Source organism: Oncorhynchus keta, chromosome 25, assembly GCF_023373465.1.
Source record: "Oncorhynchus keta strain PuntledgeMale-10-30-2019 chromosome 25, Oket_V2, whole genome shotgun sequence".
NCBI classification, from domain to species: domain Eukaryota; kingdom Metazoa; phylum Chordata; class Actinopteri; order Salmoniformes; family Salmonidae; genus Oncorhynchus; species Oncorhynchus keta.
In genome coordinates this window covers 20,592,342-20,615,642 of record NC_068445.1, presented here as the reverse complement: position 1 = coordinate 20,615,642, position 23,301 = coordinate 20,592,342, and the positions used below count along the sequence as shown (strand labels likewise).

Below are 23,301 nucleotides of genomic sequence, written 5' to 3'. Positions count from 1 at the left end.
ATATCTTCACTCCTAGAAGAGCCTCCAGGCTTCCGTCATAAGGGTCAATTTTGAATGAAGAAAAAATATAATAATAATAATAATATTACAGGGGCAGTTTGGTAAAACTAATCACCTCCAAATCATCCGCTGGAAAAACAGACATGCTGGGGTAGTAATTATGTAAACGACATTCTATGATACTAGTCCTGTGCGATTAGGGCTTAGAACAACAAAAAATAAAAGCGTGTACTGTATGAAAGAGTGAAAGACCAGTTCGTCAACATGAAAGAAGGGAGGATGGCATTGGAGTTTCTCTTCAAGTAGGGTGAGTCACCATGTTTTTCTACTTGCACAAACGCATGCGCACACACATAAACCACATCCCTGAACAGCCACATCATACAGTGCATTCGGGAAAGTACTCAGACCTCTTGACATTTTCCACATTTTGTTACGATACAACCTCCCCCTCATCAATCTGAAATCTGCCCATAATATAATAATAATAATAATAATATCATAGCAAAACCTTTTTTGTTTGTTTTTCTTGCACATTTTTTAACCTTTGCTATGAGACTCGAAATTGAACTCCGGTGCATCCTGTTTCCATTGATCATCCTTGATGTATCTACAACTTTATTGTTGTCCACCTGTGGTAAATTAAATTGATTGGACATGATTTGGAAAGAGACACACCTGTCTATATAAGGTCCAACATTTGACAGTGCAATTCAGAGCAAAAACCAAGCAATGAGATCAAAGGAATTGACCGTAGAGCTCTGAGACAGGATTGTGTCGAGGCACAGATCTGGGAAGGGTACCGAAAAATGTCTGCAGCATTGAAGGTCCCCAAGAACACAATGGCCTCCATCATTCTTAAATGGAAGAAGTTTGGAACCACCAAGACTCTTCCTAGAGCTGGCCACCCAGCCAAACTGAGCAACCGGGGAGAAGGGCCTTGGTCAGGAAGGTGACCAAGAACCCGATGGTCTCTCTGACAGAGCTCCAGAGTTCCTCTGTGGAGATGGGAGAACCTTCCAGAAGGACAACCATCTCTGCAGCGCGCCACCATTCAGGCCTTTATGGTTGTGGCCAGACGGAAGCCATTCCTCAGTAAAAGGCACATGACAGCCAGCTTGTAGTTTGTCTAAAGGCATCTAAACATTCTCAGATCATGAGTAACAAGATTCTCTGGTCTGATGAAACCAACACTTTGGACTGAATGCCAAACGTCACATCTGGAGGAAACCTGGCACCATCCCTACTGTGAAGCATGGTGGGGATGTTTTTCAGCAACAGGGACTGGGAGCCTCGTCAGGATTGAGGGAAAGATGAACGGAGCACAGAGATACAGAGATCCTTGATGAAAACCTGCTCCAGAACACTCAGGACCTCAGACTGGAGCGAAGATTCACCTTCCAACAGGACAACGACCCTAAGCACACAGCCAAGACAACGCAGGAGTGGCTTCAGGACAAGTCTCTGAATGTCCTTGAGTGGCCCAGTCAGAGCCCGGACTTGAACCCGATTGAACAGCTCTGGAGAGACCTGAACATAGCTGTGCAGCCACGCTCCCCATCCAACCTGACAGAGCTTGAAAGGATCTGCAGAGAAGAATGGGGAAAAACTCTCCAAATACAGGTGTGCCAAGCTTCTAGCGTCATACCCATGAAGAAAAAAGGTTCTTCAACAAAGTACTGAGTCTGAATCCTTATGTAAATGTGATATTTCAGTTTTATTTAAAAAAAAATGTAAATCTGTTTTTGCTTTGTCATTATGGGGTGTGTAGATTGATGAAAAAAATGATTGAATCAATTTTAGAATAAGGCCGTAACGTAACAAAATGTGGAAAAAGTTTTTAAAAAGTCCAAATGTGGAAAATTTACGTTGATTGGACTAAATTGTTTTTGGTATCTTTTACATAGTTGTCACTGTATTAGACGAAGCAGTGGTGAATTGATGATGATGAAATGGTGCTGGAATAGTGGAGGCGGCTCCTGTTTTCTCTCTGACTCTAAATCACTAGTTTAGTGGTCCGAAAATTTTGGAAACATGAACATGCTTGACTATGCTGGACTGTAGGTCATGTAACTGTTACTGTACATGCAATATGCTTTGGGGACTTTCCTGGACAGAGATTGCTATCTTGTTTTGTGATTTAAGAACCTCTACACGTGCTTCTACACCTGCCTTGCTTGCTGTTTGGGGTTTTAGGCTGGGTTTCTGTACAGCACTTTGAGATATCAGCTGATGTACGAAGGACTATATAAATACATTTGATTTGATTTGACTTGACTCTACAGGATCGGTGGGTCTGCCGCGGGACGGTTGAGCAAAAGTAGGCTAATGCGATTAGCATGCGGTTTTAATTAAGTAACAAGACAATTTCCCAGGACACAGACTTATCTGATGTTGGCAGAAAGCTTACATTATTGTTAATCTAACTGCACTATACATACTGTAAGCTACTGTGCCCCAATCACTCCAACCGTGTGAGAGATTTGCCTGTAGAGAGGTAAAGACAAAATGGACCCGTGTAACACTGTGACCATAGCATTTCAGAGCAATAGCAGCAACTTCAGACCAAGACTAGCGACCCATTAGTCTTTTTGAGTGGCGAGATGGAGAGAAATATAATGGAGGGGGGAGAGCGTTTGTGTGAAGAGCGTTTGTGTGAGAGGGGCATCAGAGAGCTGGCTAACGCACAGAATGAGTCATGGCCATTGAGCTCTCCTCCCCCTCTGTCTCTCCTGGCTGTGTGGTGCTGTGCGGAGGGGGAGCGTGAAACTTATGGAATGAGTGTGTTAGTGTGTATGAATACTGTTTGTACAGAGTGTACAAAACATTAAGAACACCTTCCTAATATTGAGTTGCACCCTCTTTTGCCCTGAGAAGAGCCTCAGTTCATCAGGGCATGGAAAGCGTTCCACAGGGATTCTGGACCATGTTGATTCCAATGCTTCCCACGGTTTTCTCAAGTTGGCTGGATGTCCTTTGATACACACGGGAAACTGTTGAGTGTGAAACCCAGCAGCGTTGCAGTTCTTGACACAGTCGAAGCGTTGGGCCTGACACCTACTATACCTCGTTCAAAGGCACTTATATTTTGTCTTGCCCATTCACCCTCTGAATGGCACACAATCCATGTTTCAATTGTCTCAATGCTTAAAAATCCTTCTGTAATCTGTCTCCTCCCTTTAAATCCACTTCAGTGTAGATGAAGAGGTGACATCAATAAGGGATAAAGCATTCACTTGGTCGTCTGTCATGGAGAGAGCATTATTTGTACACTCAGTGTATATGTGTGAGAGAAAGTAGGGAAAACGAGATGATATTGAAAGGGGAGAGATTGTGCTGCACTGCCATCAGGGATGCCAATCTATGCTGGCCATGTCCTGTTATAATAATGTTCTGTCACTTCAATCTGCTCTAGTCTGGTAATAAAACACACAGGCTGGCTAACTCGCACTGCACCAACTGGGCCGGGCCAGCTAACACACAGCCCCATTACACTACACTATAGTGGCCTGTGCTGGGTACTATTATTGTATGGCAGCCTCATGGAGTGGTTAGTCACTCCCTGTGTCTCTGTTCTGCAAGGGTATGAGCTGCAGAGCTGTCTGAACGAGCCTCTCTGCAGAATAAGTGAGTCTGAGTGACATGGTGATGCATTCAGGGGAGAGTCCGGTCCAAGCAGCCCGCCTGGCCATAATTCACTCAACCTGTTTATTAAGTGACTGACTCCATTCAAACCTAAGGCACTCCTTTGACACTGTCAGAAACAGGCTCTGCCATTCTGGGGCTTCAGGACAGCTAGCCTGGCATGTCCAGATGTACAGGCCTTGAGAGGGGTACAGGCCTCCATTGCTAACTGGCTTTATGTGTGAGTGAGTGAGTGAGTGAGTGAGTGAGTGAGTGAGTGAGTGAGAATCTATTTTTCCAACCTAATTGAGGAGAATAACAACAATCCAAAATGCCAGGACCTAGGATCAATGGAGACAAACATTTTTTAATCCTGTGTCTCGACACATTCATGAAAATAGTCATGGTCTCTAAACTGTCAAGCTGCATACTGGACCCTATTCCAGCTAAACTGCTGAAAGAGCTACTTCCTGTGCTTGGCCCTCCTATGTTGAACATAATAAACGGCTCTCTATCCACCGGATGTGTACCAAACTCACTAAAAGTGGCAGTAATAAAGCCTCTCTTGAAAAAGCCAAACCTTGACCTGGAAAATGTAAAAAAAACTATCGGCCCATATCGAATCTCTCATTCCTCAAAAAAAAAAAAAAAGCTGTTGCGCAGCAACTCACTACCTTCCTGAAGACAAATGATGTATACAAAATGCTTCAGTTTGGTCTTAGACCCCATCATAGCACTGAGACTGCACTCGTGAAGGTGGTAAATTACCTTTTAATGGCGTCAGACCAAGGCTCTGCATCTGTCCTCGTGCGCCTAGACCTTAGTGCTGCTTTTGATGCCACTGATCACCACATTCTTTTGGAGAGATTAGAAACCCTAATTAGTCTACATGGACAAGTTCTTGCCTGGTATAGATCTTATCTGTCGGAAAGATATCAGTTTGTCTCTGTGGATGATTTGTCTTCCGACAAATCAATTGTAAGTTTCGGCTTTCCTCAAGGTTCTATTTTAGGACTACTATTGTTTTCACTATATATTCTACCTCTTGGTGGTGTCATTCGGAAACACAATGTCAACTTTCATTGCTATGTGGACGACACACAGCTGTGCGTTTCGATGAAACATGGTGAAGCCCCAAAATTGCCTCCCCCTAAAAGCCTGTGTTTCAGACATAAGGAAGTGTATGGCGGCAAATGTTTTACTTTTAAACTCGGACAAAATAGATGCTAGTTCTAGATCCCAAGAAATAAAGAGATATGCTGTTGGATTAATCTTGATGGTTGACGAACATATCAAGAATATTTCAAGGACAGCTTTTTTCTATCTTCGTACCATTGCAAAAATCTAACTTTTTGTCCAAAAATAATGCAGACAAATTCATCCATGCTTTTGTCACTTCTAGGTTAGACTACTGCAATGCTCTACTTTCTGGCTACCCGGATAAAGCACTAAATAAACTTTAGTTCGTGCTAAAGACGGCTGCTAGAATCTTAACTAGAACCCAAAAATCTTATCATATTACTCCAGTGCTAGCCTCCCTACACTGGCTTCCTGTTAAGGCTAGGGCTGATTTCAAGGTTTTACTGCTAACCTACAAAGCATTACATAGACTTCCTCCTACCCATCTTTCCGATTTGGTCCTGCCGTATATACCAGCACGCACACTACGGTCACAAGATGAAGGCCTCCTTATTGTCCCTAGAATTTCTAAGCAAACAGCTGGTGGCTGGGCTTTCTCCTATAGAGCTCAATTTCTATGGAATGATCTGCCTATCCATGTGAGACACAGACTCGGTCTCGACCTTTAAGTCTTTACTGAAGACTCATCTCTTCAGTAGGTCCTATGATTGAATGTAGTCTGGCCCAGGGGTGCGACGGTGAATTACAAGGCACTGGAGCGACGAACTGCCCTTGCTGTCTCTTCTAGTCGGCTCCCCTCTCGCCACTGGGACTCTCTGCCTCTGATGCTATTACAGGGGCTGAGTCACTGGCTTACTAGTGCTCTTTGTTGTCGTCCCTATGAGGGATGCGTCACTTGAGTGGGTTGAGTCACAGACATGATCTTCCTGTCTGGTTTTGCGCCCCCCTCGGACTTGTGCGGTAGAGGAGATCTTCCTGGGCTATACTCAGCCCTGTCTCTGTGTAGTGAGTTGGTGGTCTGTTGATATCCCTCTAGTGGTGTGGGGTCTGTTCTTTGGCAAAGTGGATGGGGTTATATCCTGCCTGGTTGGCCCTGTCTGGGACTATCATCGGACGGGGCCACAGTGTCCCCCGACCCACCTGTGTCTCAGTCTCCAGTATCTATGCTACAATGGTCTATGAATTGTATGCTCTCTATAATTCTCTCTCTTCCCCTTACCCTTCAGGACTAGCTGGCCTGATGACTCCTGGCTGTTCCCAGTCCATCTGGTTGTGCTGCTCCTCCAGTTTCAACTGTTCTGCCTGCGGCTAGGGAACCTTTTCCTGTTCACCGGATGTACTACCTTGTCCCGGACCTACTGTTTTTGACTATCCCTCTCTCTATCGCCCCTTTGTCTCGACCTCTGAATGCTCGGCTACGAAAAGCCATCTGACATTTACTCCTGACGTACTGATCTGTTATATTCTCTACAACCCCTGTGATTATTATTTGACCCTGCTGGTCATCTATGAAGTTTGAACATCTTGAAGAACAATCTGGCTGTAAATGGCCATGTACTCTTAACACCACCCGGCACAGCCAGAAGAGGACTGGCCACCCCTCACAGCCTGGTTCCTCTCTAGGTTTCTTCCTAGATTCCTGCCTTTCGAGGGAGTTTTTCCTAGCCACTGTTGCTTGCTGTTTGTGGTTTTAGGCTGGGTTTCTGTATAGCACTTTGTAACATCTGCTGATGTAAAAAGGGCTTTATAAATACATTATATTGAGTTTATGCATGTGTGCTTGTTCAGGAATCTCGATGACAGTGTGATAGTCTTCATTTACAATGTTATACTAAGACCGTGCCTAAGCTCTCTCCATCCCTCCCTCCCGCTTTTCTCCATCAATCTTTCAATCATCAGCTAGTGCAGACAGTGGAGGTTGCTGCAGCAGAGTGGGACAATAGTATACAGCAGGGTACACAAACAGTGTTGTAAACACAGGCCCACAGAGACATATTAATCACCATACTAATCTATCTGCTTCCCATCAATTTGGGCAGTAAATATTCCTTATCTGCCTGTCTCTGTCCTCCATCCCTCGCTCTTTCATCATTCCATCCTTTCTGGGGGTAGTTGTGAAGCTGCTGTCTGGCCTATAAGAAGGTGTACTGTTAATAAATATGAGATCTATGTGATTAAGAGTTGCTCTCATCAGTCAACACAAGGACAGCCTGCAGACATGCTGTATATCAGCCGCCAATCACTCTATCACCTGCTCCACCACCTCCATCTCACCTCTTGGTCTCCCTCAACACACACACACACACACTCCCATACGCCAACATCTGCACACTCTCATGTGCAAACACAAGTGTAATGTAGAGGAAAAGGAAAGATTGGCAATATAAATGGATTACATTTGAAGCAAGAAAAGAGATGACATGGTGGGAAGTCTATCAAAATGATAAGATGGTCAATTACTACAGATACTACAAATCCAATGAAAACCAAACTGATTACATAAATGGAGAAGGGTTCCTGAGAGCAACAGGAAAAAGTTATTTATTTTTCTTAGTACTTTCAAGTCCATAAAATGTTACCAAGCATGTATGGACTTTGATAGAGGAAATAGAAACAGTTGTCTTCTCTTTGATTCCAGGTCCTGTCTCAATGTGTGTGTGTACAGATGGCTCTTCCAAATCCTTCATTTTTCTTAAGGCTATAATAACGCGTGTCAACATCATTGAAGGTTGAGATGGACACTTCCAAGCTGAAGATAGCGAAGGTTTATATTATTAAGTAGCATTGCACACTGGGAATATTCCACTGGTGTATGGATTTTCCAGCAGGGTCACCTGTGATGTCGGAAGATGACGTGGAAACTGGCCACTAGGGGCAACAGTGCCCTGCTGTTACCTTCAAGTAGGTTTTGGTTTTACTCAGGTGTTGTGGATGGCGGATGTGCATAAGTATTGAAGGTAATAAAGGAAAATATATTTTGAAAAATATGTGTGTATGTTTTATTATCTGTCTCTGATTCCAAAGGTTGGAAGTTCAAATCCAGCGATAGAAAGATATTTTTGTTTTAAGCCTATCCCAAACCTTAACCCTCACCTTAACCATTCAGAGTTAATGCCTTAACTTAACCCTAACCTTAACATAGGCCGACAAGAATCTGTCAGGAGATATTGGCTTTTAGATTAAAACACTTCCCATTTCACTGTTATAGAAAAAGTTGTAAAAGTTATCTAGACTAAATGAATTTGAGTTGCCTCTGGTTGAGCTCATAGGTCTAGATGTTGGAGTCTTCTTAAGCAGCATTTCAAAGGATTTTAAAAGCCCTTCAAATGAATTAAGTGCTATGGTTTATGTTTTTTAATTAAGACTTTAGGGGCCATCCTTGCTTGGGTGGGGTCCATCTATATTAGGCCAGACTGCATAGCACTGCTGCTGAAGCCAAAGTATTACCCCTTCTTAGTGGGTCAGCCAGAGAACTAAGGGAAATATTATGCTATCATTTCTTCTTCCAAACATTTGGTAGGTCGCCAAAGATATTATAAAACAATTTTTGTAGTTTAATAAAATCTCCCATAACCTTAATCTGATTTCTGTACTGCCAGCATCGATTTCACTATGAGTAAAATTGGAGTTTAAAGACGCTATTTTAAACGCGAGCCAGGATTTTTCACATGCAAATTCAAATCTAACACCCTAACACGAAACAAATTAGAGTGGACTGCTGGTGACTGGGCATCAATGGGCTTCTTAATGTAGTCTCTTGCTACAGTAGGCTGGGAGAGCAGCTGTGACTAGGAGAGATGAATCCACTTGACAGTGCTGGGGAGTGACAGTCACTTTTCTCATATTGTGACTGTGGTGGAGTTGAGCTGTGACCAATGGGGCTTTGGTGTTCCTGGGCATCTGGTGTTCCTGGGCATCTGCTGCTGAGGGCTCAATGAGGGGTGATCAGGGATGTCAGGACAATAAGGGACACGCTACTATAGCACGTATTGAAGCAGCCATTACTGGAGATGTGAGAGACCAACGTTTTACATAAACAACTGACACCTCATTTTTTATCTTACAGGGAGGGGGGGTTCTAGGGTTCTTTTCATTTGGTGTAAATTAAATTGGGCCCCGAGTGATGTGTCATGGACCATAGAGCAGGGTTTAGGAGGTGGCTGTTTGCTTTAAATCACTCAACTGCCCTGTTAAACTGTCTGCACATTTCACTACACTTTGACTTTTACTATTTTGACGATGAAGGGAAAGGAGAACCTTTGGAGGGTCATCATTTAAATGACTGTGTAGGGAAGAGTGAAGGGGAGCATGAGGGGAGAGAGCATGTTATAGACTGCTGGGGTTCCATTGCAGGGGCTTGTGCTGCTGTTGTTTTTCACTGCTCTGCTGCATTGGCGAGGGGCCAGGCAGGGGGATTGGATTCTATACGAAGATTCATCACTGCAGCACTGTGAACACTCTCTCGCTCCTCTCTGAAAACACACATCCTCTCTTCCCCCTATCTCAGCCCAGGACAGGAAAAAAACAGACATGTTATTTTGTGTCTGTGTTTTTTTGTCACATGGGGATAATACCCCCCCTCTCTCCTTACCATCTCCATTCCTACCTAAATGAATTGAATAAGATCAGGAACTTGTATTTCCATTGGGAGCTTTCCTTGTCTGGGCACTTGAAGGAAACTACATTGTCCTGCTAGTGGATAAGGACAGGACAGGATAAGGACAGGACAGGATAAGGACAGGACAGGATAAGGACAGAACAGGACAGGATAAGGACAGGACAGGATAAGGACAGGGTTTGGCTCGTAGTCAAACCAATAGATACAATAGATACACTCTCTTACGCTCTAAGTTTGTTCAAACAGAAAATGACTACAACATAGGAAAACCAAAAACAATTAGTGATATCATCCATACAGACACCACAAAAGGAAAAATAACATTTAACATTGATAAGTAGGTAAGGCCTGTATGTGTTGTCAGACTTATGGTCATTATTAGTGCATTTGTGAACAGTTGGGATGTCTTATCTGGGACCTACTTTTCTGTGATGCAGAGTGTGAATATACAGTACAGCATAAGAGCTACACTGTTTAGAAAATCAGTTGAAGGAGCTGTGTGGAAAGGGTACTGTGAAAGCCCTATGGACTTGTCGTATACAGAGCCTTCAGAAAGTGTTCACACCCCTTTACTTTATCCACATTTGGTTGTTACAGCCTGTATTTCAAATGGATTACATTGACATGTTGTATCACTGGCCTGCACAAAAAAAAACATGTCAAAGTGGATTTGTTTTTTTTCGAAATTGATAGAAATGTATAAAATATGAAAAGCTGAAAAATCTCCATTCAATAAGTATTCAACCTCTTTGTTATTGCAAACCTAAATAAGTTCAGGAGTAAAAATGTGCTTAACAAGTTACATAATAAGTTGCAATAATAGTGCTAAAAATATATATTTTTAATGACTACCTCATCTCTGTACCCCAGAAATACAATTATCTGTAAGGTCCCTCAGTCGAGCAGTGAATTTCAAAGACCAGGGAGGTTTTCCAATGCCTTGCAAAGAAGGGCAGGTGAAGAAACAGAATGTGGAGGTCCTGAGCTGGCGTAGTTACACCTGGTCTGCGGTTGTGAGACCGGTTGGATGTTCTGCCAAATTCTCTAAAATGACATTGGAGACAGTTTATGGTAGAGAATTAACATAACATCTCTGGCAATTAGTCTAGTGGACATTCCTGTAGTCAGCATGCTCCCTCAAAAGTTGAGACATCTGTGTTACAAAAGTGCACATTTTAGAGTGAGTTTTTATTGTCCTCAGCACAAGGTACATCTGTGTAATGATCATGCTGTTTAATCAGCTTCTTGATGTGCCACACCTGTAAGATGGATGGATTGTCTTGACAAAGGATAAAATGCTCACTAACAGGGATGTAAACACATTTGTGCACACAATTTGAGAACTTTTTGTGCATATGAACAATTTTACATTTTGTCATGTTTATATTTCTTTTCAGTATAATTACACTTAAGATGGTGTAGCAATACACCCATCACTACAAAGATAAAGGCGTGTTCCTAACTAATTTTCCGGACAGGAAGGAAACTTTCGAACAGAAAACTGAGGATGGATCAACAACATTGTAGTTACTCCACAATACTAATCTAAATGACAGAGTGAATAGAAGGAAGCCTGTACAGAATACAAATATTACAAAACATGTATCCTGTTTGCAATAAGGCACTAAAGTAAAACTGCAAAAAATGTGGCAAAGATAATTTACTTTATGTCCTGAATACAATGTTTGTGGTAAGTCAAACAACACAACACTGAGTACCACTTTTAATATTTTCAAGCATGGTGGTGGCTGCATGATGTTATGGGTATGCTTGTCATCGGCAAGGAATGCAGAGTTTTTTTGGGGGGATAAAAATAAATGGAATAGACCTAAGCACAAGCAAAATCCTAGAGGAAAACCTGGTTCAGTCTGCTTTCCAACAGACACTGGGAGACGAATTCACCTTTCAGCAGGACAATAGCCTAAAACCCAAGGCCAAATATACACTGGAGTTGCTTACCATAACGACATTGAATGTTCCTGAGTGGCCTAGTTACAGTTCGGACTTAAATCGGATTGAAAATCTATGGCGAGACATGAACTTGGCTGTCTAGCAATGATCAACCAACTTGACAGAGCTTGAAGAATTAAAAAAATAATAATTAGCAAATATTGTACAATCCAGGTGTGCAAAACTCTTAGAAACTTACCCAGAAATACTCACAGCTGTAATTGCTGCCACATTAACATGTATTGACTCAGGGGGCGGAATACTTATCTAATCAATATATATAATTAGTGTTTTATTTTTGATTAATGTTGTACGGATTCTTCTTACACTTTGACATAAATGGACAATTGACTTTGACATAAATGGACAATTAAATAATTTTGAATCACACTTTGTAACACATCAAATGTGGAAAAAGAAAAGGGGTGTGAATAGTTTCTGAAGGCCCTGTATAGTGTGTAGAGGATGTCGACTGAGGGAATAAAGGTGGAGTCATTGTGTCATTTGAGGTTGTAGAGTGTTGAAGCAGCCAATGGAGGTGGAGGAACAGGAAAACATCAGGTTAAATTAAACAGACATCACATAGAACTAACAAGACACAACGTACAAAACCACAACATTAGACATAACAAGACATAGACATAAGACACCACAGCACAGCACCACACAGCAACTGACACAGAGAATTCAAAAAACACAACACTGACACAAGACAAACATCACACTGACATAACTGACAAGACAGACACCACATTGACACAATTCACAACAGCTTCAGCACAGAAAAAGACACAACACATCCACACAGACACAGTTAACACCAATACACAGCTCGGAGCTGTGCAAGTGTGCAAACACGTAAACATGGGTACAGCACCAGACATACAGACAATCAGAAGGTGAAGACACAAGTTCCCACAACCACATACTGTTTATGTATGTAATCTTTTTGATTTTCCATATACACGTAATATCTGTATAAGTACAGGAATGTGTATGGGTACTATTTCATGAGAACTATCATCATAGTATATTTTGCCCGTGGACTCTTGGCATGTAATATACTACATGAGAGAACATTATCTGATAAACCACACACAAAGATATAGATATACACACACACACACAAATTAAGCATAAACGCAAAAGAAACCAAGGACGGAAGTTAAATAGGTCAAGCAACGATAACAGGAAGAAAGAAAAAACTCCAGCCTGACTTTACGACACCTGACTAAACCAGCTCACACCACAACAGCAACACTGGACTCTCAACACAACCAGATAGAACTACAATTACCAGAAGCAACAGATAAGAAAAAAGAGAGTAAGATAAAACAACAGCAACACTGGACTCTCAACACAACCAGATAGAACTACAATTACCAGAAGCAACAGATAAGAAAAAAGAGAGTAAGATAAAACAACAGCAACACTGGACTCTCAACACAACCAGATAGAACTACAATTACCAGAAGCAACAGATAAGAAAAAGAGAGTAAGATAAAACAACAGCAACACTGGACTCTCAACACAACCAGATAGAACTACAATTACTAGAAGCAACAGATAAGAAAAAAAGTGAGTAAGATAAAACAACAGCAACACTGGACTCTCAACACAACCAGATAGAACTACAATTACTAGAAGCAACAGATAAGAAAAAAGTGAGTAAGATAAAACAACAGCAACACTGGACTCTCAACACAACCAGATAGAACTACAATTACCAGAAGCAACAGATAAGAAAAAAGAGAGTAAGATAAAACAACAGCAACACTGGACTCTCAACACAACCAGATAGAACTACAATTACCAGAAGCAACAGATAAGAAAAAAGAGAGTAAGATAAAACAACAGCAACACTGGACTCTCAACACAACCAGATAGAACTACATTTACTAGAAGCAACAGATAAGAAAAAAGTGAGTAAGATAAAACAACAGCAAGAGCAACAGTGACACATACCTTAAAAAGACAGATACAAGATGGTGATATATAGATATATAGATATATATAAGGAGTAAAAAAGCCAGATATACGTGTGGCGGATATTTACTGCTTCATCAAAGTGCCATACTCCTTGGCCATCCGGCAGCTCAGAGCTCAAACTATCGTCCTGATCGATTAGCCAGCGATGCACCGCGTGGGCCTAAAAAGACACACGACATAAAGACAGAGCCCAGTTAATCTCAACAGTCACAGTGACAGAGAGACAGAGAGAGGGAGAGAGAGAGAAAGAATGGAGAGAGACAGAGAGGGTGGACAGGGGAGAGAGTGTACAGAATAATGGGAGGGCAATGAGAAAGAAGGGGAGGAGAAAGGGAAGAGAAGAGCATCATATTCAGACATAGCTAGAAAACAAGAGGAGAGGAGGAGGAGGGAGACAGAAGCAGGAGAGGAAGCATCCCACCCCATCCCAGTCCCATGGCCGCACCCTCCCTCACCCTCCCCCTCCCCTCTCTCACACGCACTCGGCTGTGGGAAACAGGTCAGGTTAAGATGGGACATATGTATGGGCATGGCAGGACCATGGGGTAGGACTATGGGATATGACACCATACACAGTGGTCAGTGCTTGGCATTGGGGGATCAGGAGTGGGTGCTAGAGATCGGTGTGCTTGTGAAGGAGTGGTACTAGCCTGCGCTGATTGTTAACATGTCCTGTATCCATAGTGATGGGTCTTAATGGATGGCTCGGCTGTACGATTATGATCTATACTACTGTGGCCTTTACTATTGTGGTCTTTACTCTTCCAGTGAGTATTTAGCATTAGAATCTCTCCCTATGTGATGTCTTACTTAAAACATAAGAATAACATGTTTCTGGGCAATGACAGTTAACTACAGGTTCATGCCAATCATTTCCTTTGTGGAAATATGGTGTACTTACCATGGCTTCACATAGGACAAGGTACAGTTCAAATAAGTACTGTGTTAAGGGTGAATACATGGAAATTACACTCAACACAAACACATGTTATTGAAAGTACACTGTAGTTACAGTACCTCGAACAAACACGTATAGTACATGTAAAAACAAAGAAACCAAATCCAACTGTATTATTACACTGAGATTGATTGTAACACTGAAACAATATATGTACACAAAACTCCTCACCAGTTTTACACAAGTATGTTACCTTGTATTGTTATCCAAATACACTATTAGGAAACATTTTTGTTGTAAAATACACAGTGCAACATTGTCATGTACTGTGCATAGAACGTAGTAGTGTCAGAGAATATTGTTATTTTGCTTGTCGAGCTACTGTCACACATACAGTATATTTAGGAACTGTCGGGCATGTGTGAGAAAGAAAAGAGCAGTGCAGGTTAGGTTGAAGCAAGCACGGGGGGTGGATGAGGAGACTAGAGGAGCCAGGTACAGGGGACTTTACCCCTAATACACAACATTTAGTGCAAGCAGGGCCGAATGGCTCTGCAGGGGATGCCTCCTCGCCACTAGAGAGGTACAGTCCTCTTTTCTCAGTGACATACACACTACCACACAGGGAAGAGGAACCACAGATAAGAGAGAGATCAACATGCAGGTCAACATGCAAGAGACACCCTTTTCGGACTCCCTTCCTCTGCTGTTTTACAGAGTAAAGCAGAGAGTAACAGCCCTGTTCAGTCTCCCTCCCTCTGCTGCTTTACAGAGTAACATAGAGAGTAACAGCCCTGTTCAGACTCCCTCCCTCTGCTGTTTTACAGAGTAAAGCAGAGAGTAACAGCCCTGTTCAGACTCCCTCCCTCTGCTGCTTTACAGAGTAACATAGAGAGTAACAGCCCTGTTCAGACTCCCTTCCTCTGCTGTTTTACAGAGTAAAGCAGAGAGTAACAGCCCTGTTCAGACTCCCTCCCTCTGCTGCTTTACAGAGTAACATAGAGAGTAACAGCCCTGTTCAGACTCCCTCCCTCTGTTGTTTTACAGAGTAAAGCAGAGAGTAACAGCCCTGTTCAGACTCCCTCCCTCTGCTGTTTTACAGAGTAAAGCAGAGAGTAACAGCCCTGTTCAGACTCCCTCCCTCTGCTGTTCCACAGAGTAAAGCAGAGTAACAGCCCCGTTCAGACTCCCTCCCTCTGCTGTTTTACAGAGTAAAGCAGAGAGTAACAGCCCTGTTCAGACTCCCTCCCTCTGCTGTTTTACAGAGTAACACAGAGAGTAACAGCCCTGTTCAGACTCCCTCCCTCTGCTGTTTTACAGAGTAAAGCAGAGTAACAGCCCTGTTCAGACTCCCTCCCTCTGCTGTTTTACAGAATAAAGCAGAGTAACAGCCTGTTCAGACTCCCTCCCTCTGCTGTTTTACAGAGCAAAGCAGAGAGTAACAGCCCTGTTCAGACTCCCTCCCTCTGCTGTTTTACAGAGTAAAGCAGACAGTAACAGCCCTGTTCAGACTCCCTCCCTCTGCTGTTTTACAGAGTAAAGCAGAGAGTAACAGCCCTGTTCAGACTCCCTCCCTCTGCTGTTCCACAGAGTAAAGCAGAGTAACAGCCCCGTTCAGACTCCCTCCCTCTGCTGTTTTACAGAGTAAAGCAGAGAGTAACAGCCCTGTTCAGACTCCCTCCCTCTGCTGTTTTACAGAGTAACACAGAGAGTAACAGCCCTGTTCAGACTCCCTCCCTCTGCTGTTTTACAGAGTAAAGCAGAGTAACAGCCCTGTTCAGACTCCCTCCCTCTGCTGTTTTACAGAATAAAGCAGAGTAACAGCCTGTTCAGACTCCCTCCCTCTGCTGTTTTACAGAGTAAAGCAGAGAGTAACAGCCCTGTTCAGACTTCCTCCCTCTGCTGTTTTACTGAGTAAAGCAGAGAGTAACGGCCCTGTTCAGACTCCCTCCCTCTGCTGTTTTACAGAGTAAAGCAGAGAGTAACAGCCCTGTTCAGACTCCCTCCCTCTGCTGTTTTACAGAGTAACACAGAGTAACAGCCCTGTTCAGACTCTCTCCCTCTGCTGTTTTACAGAGTAAAGCAGAGTAACAGCCCTGTTCAGACTCCCTCCCTCTGCTGTTTTACAGAGTAACATAGAGAGTAACAGCCCTGTTCAGACTCCCTCCCTCTGCTGTTTTACAGAGTAAAGCAGAGTAACAGCCCTGTTCAGACTCCCTCCCTCTGCTGTGATCCGCCCTGGTTCTGGCCCTCCTTCCTGTTTCACCCCATACGCCTCCCACCCCATCTGTTACTCTGCACTCTTGTTGTGTCCGAACTAAAAATAACACAACACGGCCTCTTGGTGATGCTCTGAGGAGCACAAATACCTGACAAGGTCTGCAATTCTCCTGCAGTGGGCTAACATTACACAATCACAAACTTCATTGGGCTTTCAGACGAGCCACTCTCATCAAGGGAATAGAGTGGACTGGGTCTTCTACAGGACGTTTACTAAAGCAATCTGATTTCTGTTGTGTACAATGACCAGTGAAGCTTTGCCATTTCTAAACAGTGAGATAATTAGGTTTTCCAGCAGAATAGTTTTGAGCGAGGTGCTGACTGAATTGAAATCACTGAACACAATGTATAACTAAATAATAATGGAATTCTAAAAAAGGGCCTTGAAGCAACATTTGTATTTAATATCCTTTGCTGAAACATTGGGTCTCTAAAAATAGTATTTGAGAGTTTGTTATATATAGTATGTTCGAAAAAACTACATGACTTGGATGTCTTTGAGAATGCAGTGAGGTGAACCTCACACGTAGAACTGAAACCTTTTTGTGACACGCCAGTGTTTGAGAAGACAGATGTGATGGCTCATAATCACAGAGCAGCACAGCAGCAGAAGAACATCACACATAAACACAGAGAGACAGACACAGTCACCTCAGGGGAACAGAGAAGAGAGACAGAGAGTCACCTCAAGGGAATAATTACATACACTGACTTGACATGTATCTGAGTGTGTAAGTGTGTACGTACATACAGTATGTGTTTGCGTGTGTGTGTGTGTGTGTGTGTGTGTGTGTGTGTGTGTGTGTGTGTGTGTGTGTGTGTGTGTGTGTGTGTGTGTGTGTGTGTGTGTGTGTGTGTGTGTGTGTGTGTGTGTGTGTGAGTGTGTAAGTATGTGTGTGTGTGACGCAGCCTGCTATAGTGTTTGTGGTGAGTCACAGAGCGTGTCAGTTAGTTTATGGAATAATTGGATTATGTAGCAGATGGGCAGTGGTGGCAGGGAAAGGGAGGGGAGGGAGAGAGGGAGGGAGGGAGGGAGGGAGGGAGGGAGGGAGGGAGGAGAGAGAGAGAGAGAGAGAGAGAGAGAGAGAGAGAGAGAGAGAGAGAGAGAGAGAGAGAGAGAGAGAGAGAGAGAGAGAGAGAGAGAGAGAGAGAGAGAGAGAGAGAGAGAGAGAGAGAGAGAGAGAGAGAGAGAGAGAGAGAGAGAGAGAGAGAGAGAGAGAGAGAGAGAGAGAGAAGCTGCTGATAAGAGTGACAGGTCATTGACTCTAAAGCCTTTTGGAAAACCAGAGAAATGAGGAGAGATACAAAGTCCTCAGAGGAAACACTTCACACGTGAATGGTTACACTTTAGATTAGGGGCAGGGTCTCTCAAAGTCCCTCAATGACTAACTAGTCTCCAGGTAGTTTGGCAGGCACGTATGCTTGAAACTCAATTAAACATGTATATTACTATAACATTGGGAAATTAGATTAACTATGGACAGACTACTGGAAAATACACTGAATATACCAAACATTAGGAAAACCTTCCTAATATTGAATTGTACCTCACCCTTTTGCCTCATGGACTCTACAAGGTGTCGCAAGCATTCCACAGGGATGCTGGCCCATGTTGTTTCCAATGCTTCCCACAGTTGTGTCAAGTTGGCAGGATGTCCTTTAGGTGATGGACCATTCTTGGTACCAACAGCAAACTGTTGAGCGTGAAAAACCCAGCAGCGTTGCAGTTCTTGACACAATGGCAAGCATACACAATCCATGTCTCAATTGTCTCAAAGCTTAAAAATCCTTCTTTAACCTGTCTCCTCCCCTTCATCTACACTGACTACAGCGCTTTTAAAAAGTGACATCAATAAGGGATCATAACCTTCACCTGGATTCACCTGGTCAGGTGTTCTTAATGTTTTGTATACTTACTGTATAGCGCAAATAGATGATCTACAAATATAATTGCTAGGCTTCTGCCAAACATGGCTTATAAGCACTAGCCCTACTAATGATACTGTACAAATAACAACCCACAGAGGTCATCAGATGCTCCCTTCTCTCTTTTCCTGCATCTTTCCATCTCTCTCCATCTCCGCATCTCACTATAAAAATGTAAAAAACCCATGGGGCCTATGATTTCTTAATCCGGCCCTGCCTCCATCTCTTTCTCTTTCTCCCTGCCTCTCTCTCTGTTCTTGGCAGTTGGATTAAATGGGGTTTTAATCACGATGCCCCCTTGATGACTTCTGGAGCAGGGCCAGTTGGAGACCTGTCATCTCTCCACATTCATTTGCAGCTCATCCTTCACAATGTCAATTACTGCAGCAGCACAGAGGATCAAGAGCTGGGATAGGATGGGGAGGTGTGTGTGTGTGTGTCTCGGGATCCAAGTTAAAGAGAAAGTGAATGGTAGGCCAAATACAGGATGAGAAAAGATAGTGCAAACAGAACAAAAATGAAGCAGAGAGAGCCAGGAGGTAGGCCGACTCATAGCCAGAGAGAGCCAGGAGATAGGCCGACTCATAGCCAGAGAGAGCCAGGAGATAGGCCGACTCATAGCCAGAGAGAGCCAGGAGGTAGGCCGACTCATAACCAGAGAGAGCCAGGAGATAGGCCGACTCATAGCCAGAGAGAGCCAGGAGATAGGCCGACTCATAGCCAGAGAGAGCCAGGAGATAGGCCGACTCATAGCCAGAGAGAGCCAGGAGATAGGCCGACTCATAGCCAGAGAGAGCCAGGAGGTAGGCCGACTCATAACCAGAGAGAGCCAGGAGATAGGCCGACTCATAGCCAGAGAGAGCCAGGAGATAGGCCGACTCATAGCCAGAGAGAGCCAGGAGATAGGCCGACTCATAACCAGAGAGAGCCAGGAGATAGGCCGACTCATAGCCAGAGAGAGCCAGTTGTAGGCCAACTCATAGCCAGAGAGAGCCAGGAGGTAGGCCGACTCATAGCCAGAGAGAGCCAGTTGTAGGCCAACTCATAGCCAGAGAGAGCCAGGAGGTAGGCCGACTCATAACCAGAGAGAGCCAGGAGATAGGCCGACTCATAGCCAGAGAGAGCCAGTTGTAGGCCAACTCATAGCCAGAGAGAGCCAGGAGATAGGCCGACTCATAACCAGAGAGAGCCAGGAGATAGGCCGACTCATAGCCAGAGAGAGCCAGGAGGTAGGCCGACTCATAGCCAGAGAGAGCCAGGAGATAGGCCGACTCATAGCCAGAGAGAGCCAGGAGGTAGGCCGACTCATAGCCAGAGAGAGCCAGTTGTAGGCCAACTCATAGCCAGAGAGAGCCAGGAGGTAGGCCGACTCATAGCCAGAGAGAGCCAGTTGTAGGCCAACTCATAGCCAGAGAGAGCCAGGAGGTAGGCCGACTCATAACCAGAGAGAGCCAGGAGATAGGCCGACTCATAGCCAGAGAGAGCCAGTTGTAGGCCAACTCATAGCCAGAGAGAGCCAGGAGATAGGCCGACTCATAACCAGAGAGAGCCAGGAGATAGGCCGACTCATAGCCAGAGAGAGCCAGGAGGTAGGCCGACTCATAGCCAGAGAGAGCCAGGAGATAGGCCGACTCATAGCCAGAGAGAGCCAGGAGGTAGGCCGACTCATAGCCAGAGAGAGCCAGGAGATAGGCCGACTCATAGCCAGAGAGAGCCAGGAGATAGGCCGACTCATAACCAGAGAGAGCCAGGAGATAGGCCGACTCATAGCCAGAGAGAGCCAGGAGGTAGGCCGACTCATAGCCAGAGAGAGCCAGGAGATAGGCCGACTCATAACCAGAGAGAGCCAGGAGATAGGCCGACTCATAGCCAGAGAGAGCCAGGAGGTAGGCCGACACATAGCCAGAGAGAGCCAGGAGATAGGCCGACTCATAGCCAGAGAGAGCCAGGAGGTAGGCCGACTCATAGCCAGAGAGAGCCAGGAGGTAGGCCGACTCATAGCCAGAGAGAGCCAGGAGGTAGGCCGACTCATAGCCAGAGAGAACCAGGAGATAGGCCGACTCATAGCCAGAGAGAGCCAGGAGGTAGGCCGACTCATAGCCAGAGAGAGCCAGGAGATAGGCCGACACATAGCCAGAGAGAGCCAGGAGATAGGCCGACTCATAGCCAGAGAGATCCAGGAGATAGGCCGACTCATAGCCAGAGAGAGCCAGGAGGTAGGCCGACTCATAGCCAGAGAGAGCCAGGAGATAGGCCGACTCATAACCAGAGAGAGCCAGGAGATAGGCCGACTCATAGCCAGAGAGAGCCAGGAGATAGGCCGACTCATAACCAGAGAGAGCCAGGAGATAGGCCGACTCATAACCAGAGAGAGCCAGGAGATAGGCCGACTCATAGCTAGAGAGAGCCAGGAGATAGGCCGACTCATAGCCAGAGAGAGCCAGTTGTAGGCCAACTCATAGCCAGAGAGCCAGGTGTAGGCCAACTCATAGCCAGAGAGCCAGGTGTAGGCCAACTCATAGCCAGAGAGCCAGGTGTAGGCCAACTCATAGCCAGAGAGCAAGTCATCCTACACATGACTGGTGCAGAGTGAAGAAACCACCAGCCATACAGTATTATTGTCACAGCGAATCATCAATCATCACTTTGTTTCATGTTGATAAAAAAAACACACTTCTTTTTCTCTACGGCTGCTCCTATATATCTGTTCCTGTATTCAAGGGTTCCTGAGTGGCGCGGCGGACTAAGGTACTGCATCTCAGTGCAAGAGGCATCACTACAGTCCCTGGTTTGAATCCAGGCTGAATCACATCCGACTGTGACTGGGAGTCCAATAGGGCGGCGCACAATTGGCCCAGTGTCGTCCGGGTTTGGCCAGAGTAGGCCGTCATTGTAAATAAGAAGTTTTTCTTAACTGACTTGACTAGTTAAATAAAGGTAAAATACAAATAAAAATTATACCGCTCTTTCTCTCCACTTTCCCTGTCATCCTCATCAAGGGCCACTGCTACAGTACGCCTAGCTTCAAACCTGCCAGTCCTGTAAAAAGGCTGACACAGTATCTCTAGACTAAATGGACCCGTACTAAATCATTCACATCGTGTTAAAAACGAGGAACTGTGTTCTAAGGGTAGTGGATGAGCAGCCACACACACAGCGCTAGCTAAATTCTCCATCTGTCTCAGTCACACACATAGACAACCATAGGTTAGTACACGTCTTAGCTGGGCTATTAAGTAACAATATTAGGAATATTAGAACATTGATTAGTGGACATCAAGATGGTCCTGAATCCTTCCTGTCAGATTGATCCTCAACCTGGGGCCTGGAAAACACATTACAGATCGATGGAGAGTTTTAGCCCCTCTGGTGCAGATTGGCAGGTGGGGGGTCCGACCACATGACACAGGATGAAAACATTAGAAGGACCAGATTCACTAAGCACTTGCAGCTGTGCAAAGTTTATACCTGTTATTTTCTGAAAGGAATTGCTAGTAAGCGAGAAATGAGAATTACTCAGATCCCAGACTGATAAATAATGCATTGTGGAGGGAGAGCTGCCAGCTCTACAGGGCAGAGCAGAGAGAGCAGAGCAGCAGAGGTCTACATCAGCAGAGAGCTGAGATGTCATCTGGAGAGACACAGGTAGAGGAGGAGCCAGGTAAGAGAGGAGAGGATAGGGACTGCAGTCACCTCGACCTCCACTCTCTCACTCTCTACACCATTACATTCTCTCTCTCACTCAAGGACACACAGATGAACATACACATGCACGGTTCTATCCATCTTTCTATTACATTTCTGTGTTGTTGAGATTCTGCCTCACGCAGTGGACTGGTCCAGGACTGCCAGGGGAGCTGTGTGTGTGTGGAGGCCTCAGCCTGGAGGGGAAGACCGTGGTCCACTGCCCCCTCTGTTAGGGCCCCCTGGAGCCTCTCTGTTAGAAGCCTGTGGATATTTCCCTTTAAACCAGGCCGATTCACATCACAGCAGAGGAGAGGAGAGCAGCTCTTTGATCTGCTCTGTGGTTGAGAGGGAGCATCGCCTCTGCTGAACTTCAACTCTCTCTCCTCTTTTTCTCTCTGTTCCTTCTCTCTCAGGCAGTTAGGCTCCAGGGAGACAGAAGAGGGGGAGTGAAAAGGGGGGGAAGGAAGAGTCTGTTTTAACAAAGGATCTTTTAGAAGCCTGGGGTATGAATAAGCATTGGGTGATGCCATGACTTTACTGTACAGCAAAAACTCAAAAGAGCTACATCAAATCCCCTTTTGCCTGCTTTGTACACACTGAAGCACTGATTGTCTCCTGTTGCTTTTGGTTGGTAACTTTCACATGACCTCTAGCTGGTTTTAAACTGGGAGTCAATGATAGACAGAAGATGGGGCAAGTTGAGAGCAAGGCTTAGGATCCTGAATTAGTTAGTAAGATGATTCAATTATTCTTTATTTATTGCCTTTTTTCAATTATCTGTAGTGGTTGTGTAGTGACTGCCTTGAGCAATTAGCCTAATGATTCTGGTTAAAGGATCCTACCCACAAAAAAAATACTATAGTATACTATGGTATAAATATTATAGATTTCACTGAAGTGTTTTTGTGGACTTTGCTTTAGTATTCTATGTAGTGTTACCCAGACTTTATTTCTGCAAAAACATTACAGTGAATACTGTAGTAATTATTGTACTGAGAAGACCTATGAACATTTCTCATGTAATCCCATGGGACCAATGAAGCAGAGAAGGTCTGACTGGGAGATGAAGGAGAGAAGAGAGGGAGGGGAGGAGGACAACAGAAAGATGGAGGGTATGTGAGGAAGGAGAGAACTCAAATCTGTTTTTATCAATGACATTTAGAGGCCCCCCCTGCACCCCTACCTTTCT

The 23,301-nt window shown here is 44.5% G+C and overlaps 1 protein-coding gene across 16 annotated transcripts in view; it reads right to left on the bottom strand.

Moving 5' to 3' along the window:
- LOC118358384 (ankyrin-1-like) overlaps window positions 1–23,301 on the bottom strand; it is a 209,168-nt gene that overhangs the window by 94,710 nt on the left and 91,157 nt on the right. For 14 of the 16 annotated variants that reach the window (XM_052478822.1, XM_052478828.1, XM_052478815.1 and 11 more), the window contains exon 2: window positions 13,389–13,481. The exons of the other annotated variants lie outside the window; for them this stretch is intronic. In XM_052478822.1, coding sequence (XP_052334782.1) covers window positions 13,389–13,481 — 93 coding nt within the window. The remainder of the gene's footprint in view (window positions 1–13,388; window positions 13,482–23,301) is intronic. 16 annotated transcript variants of the gene reach the window in all.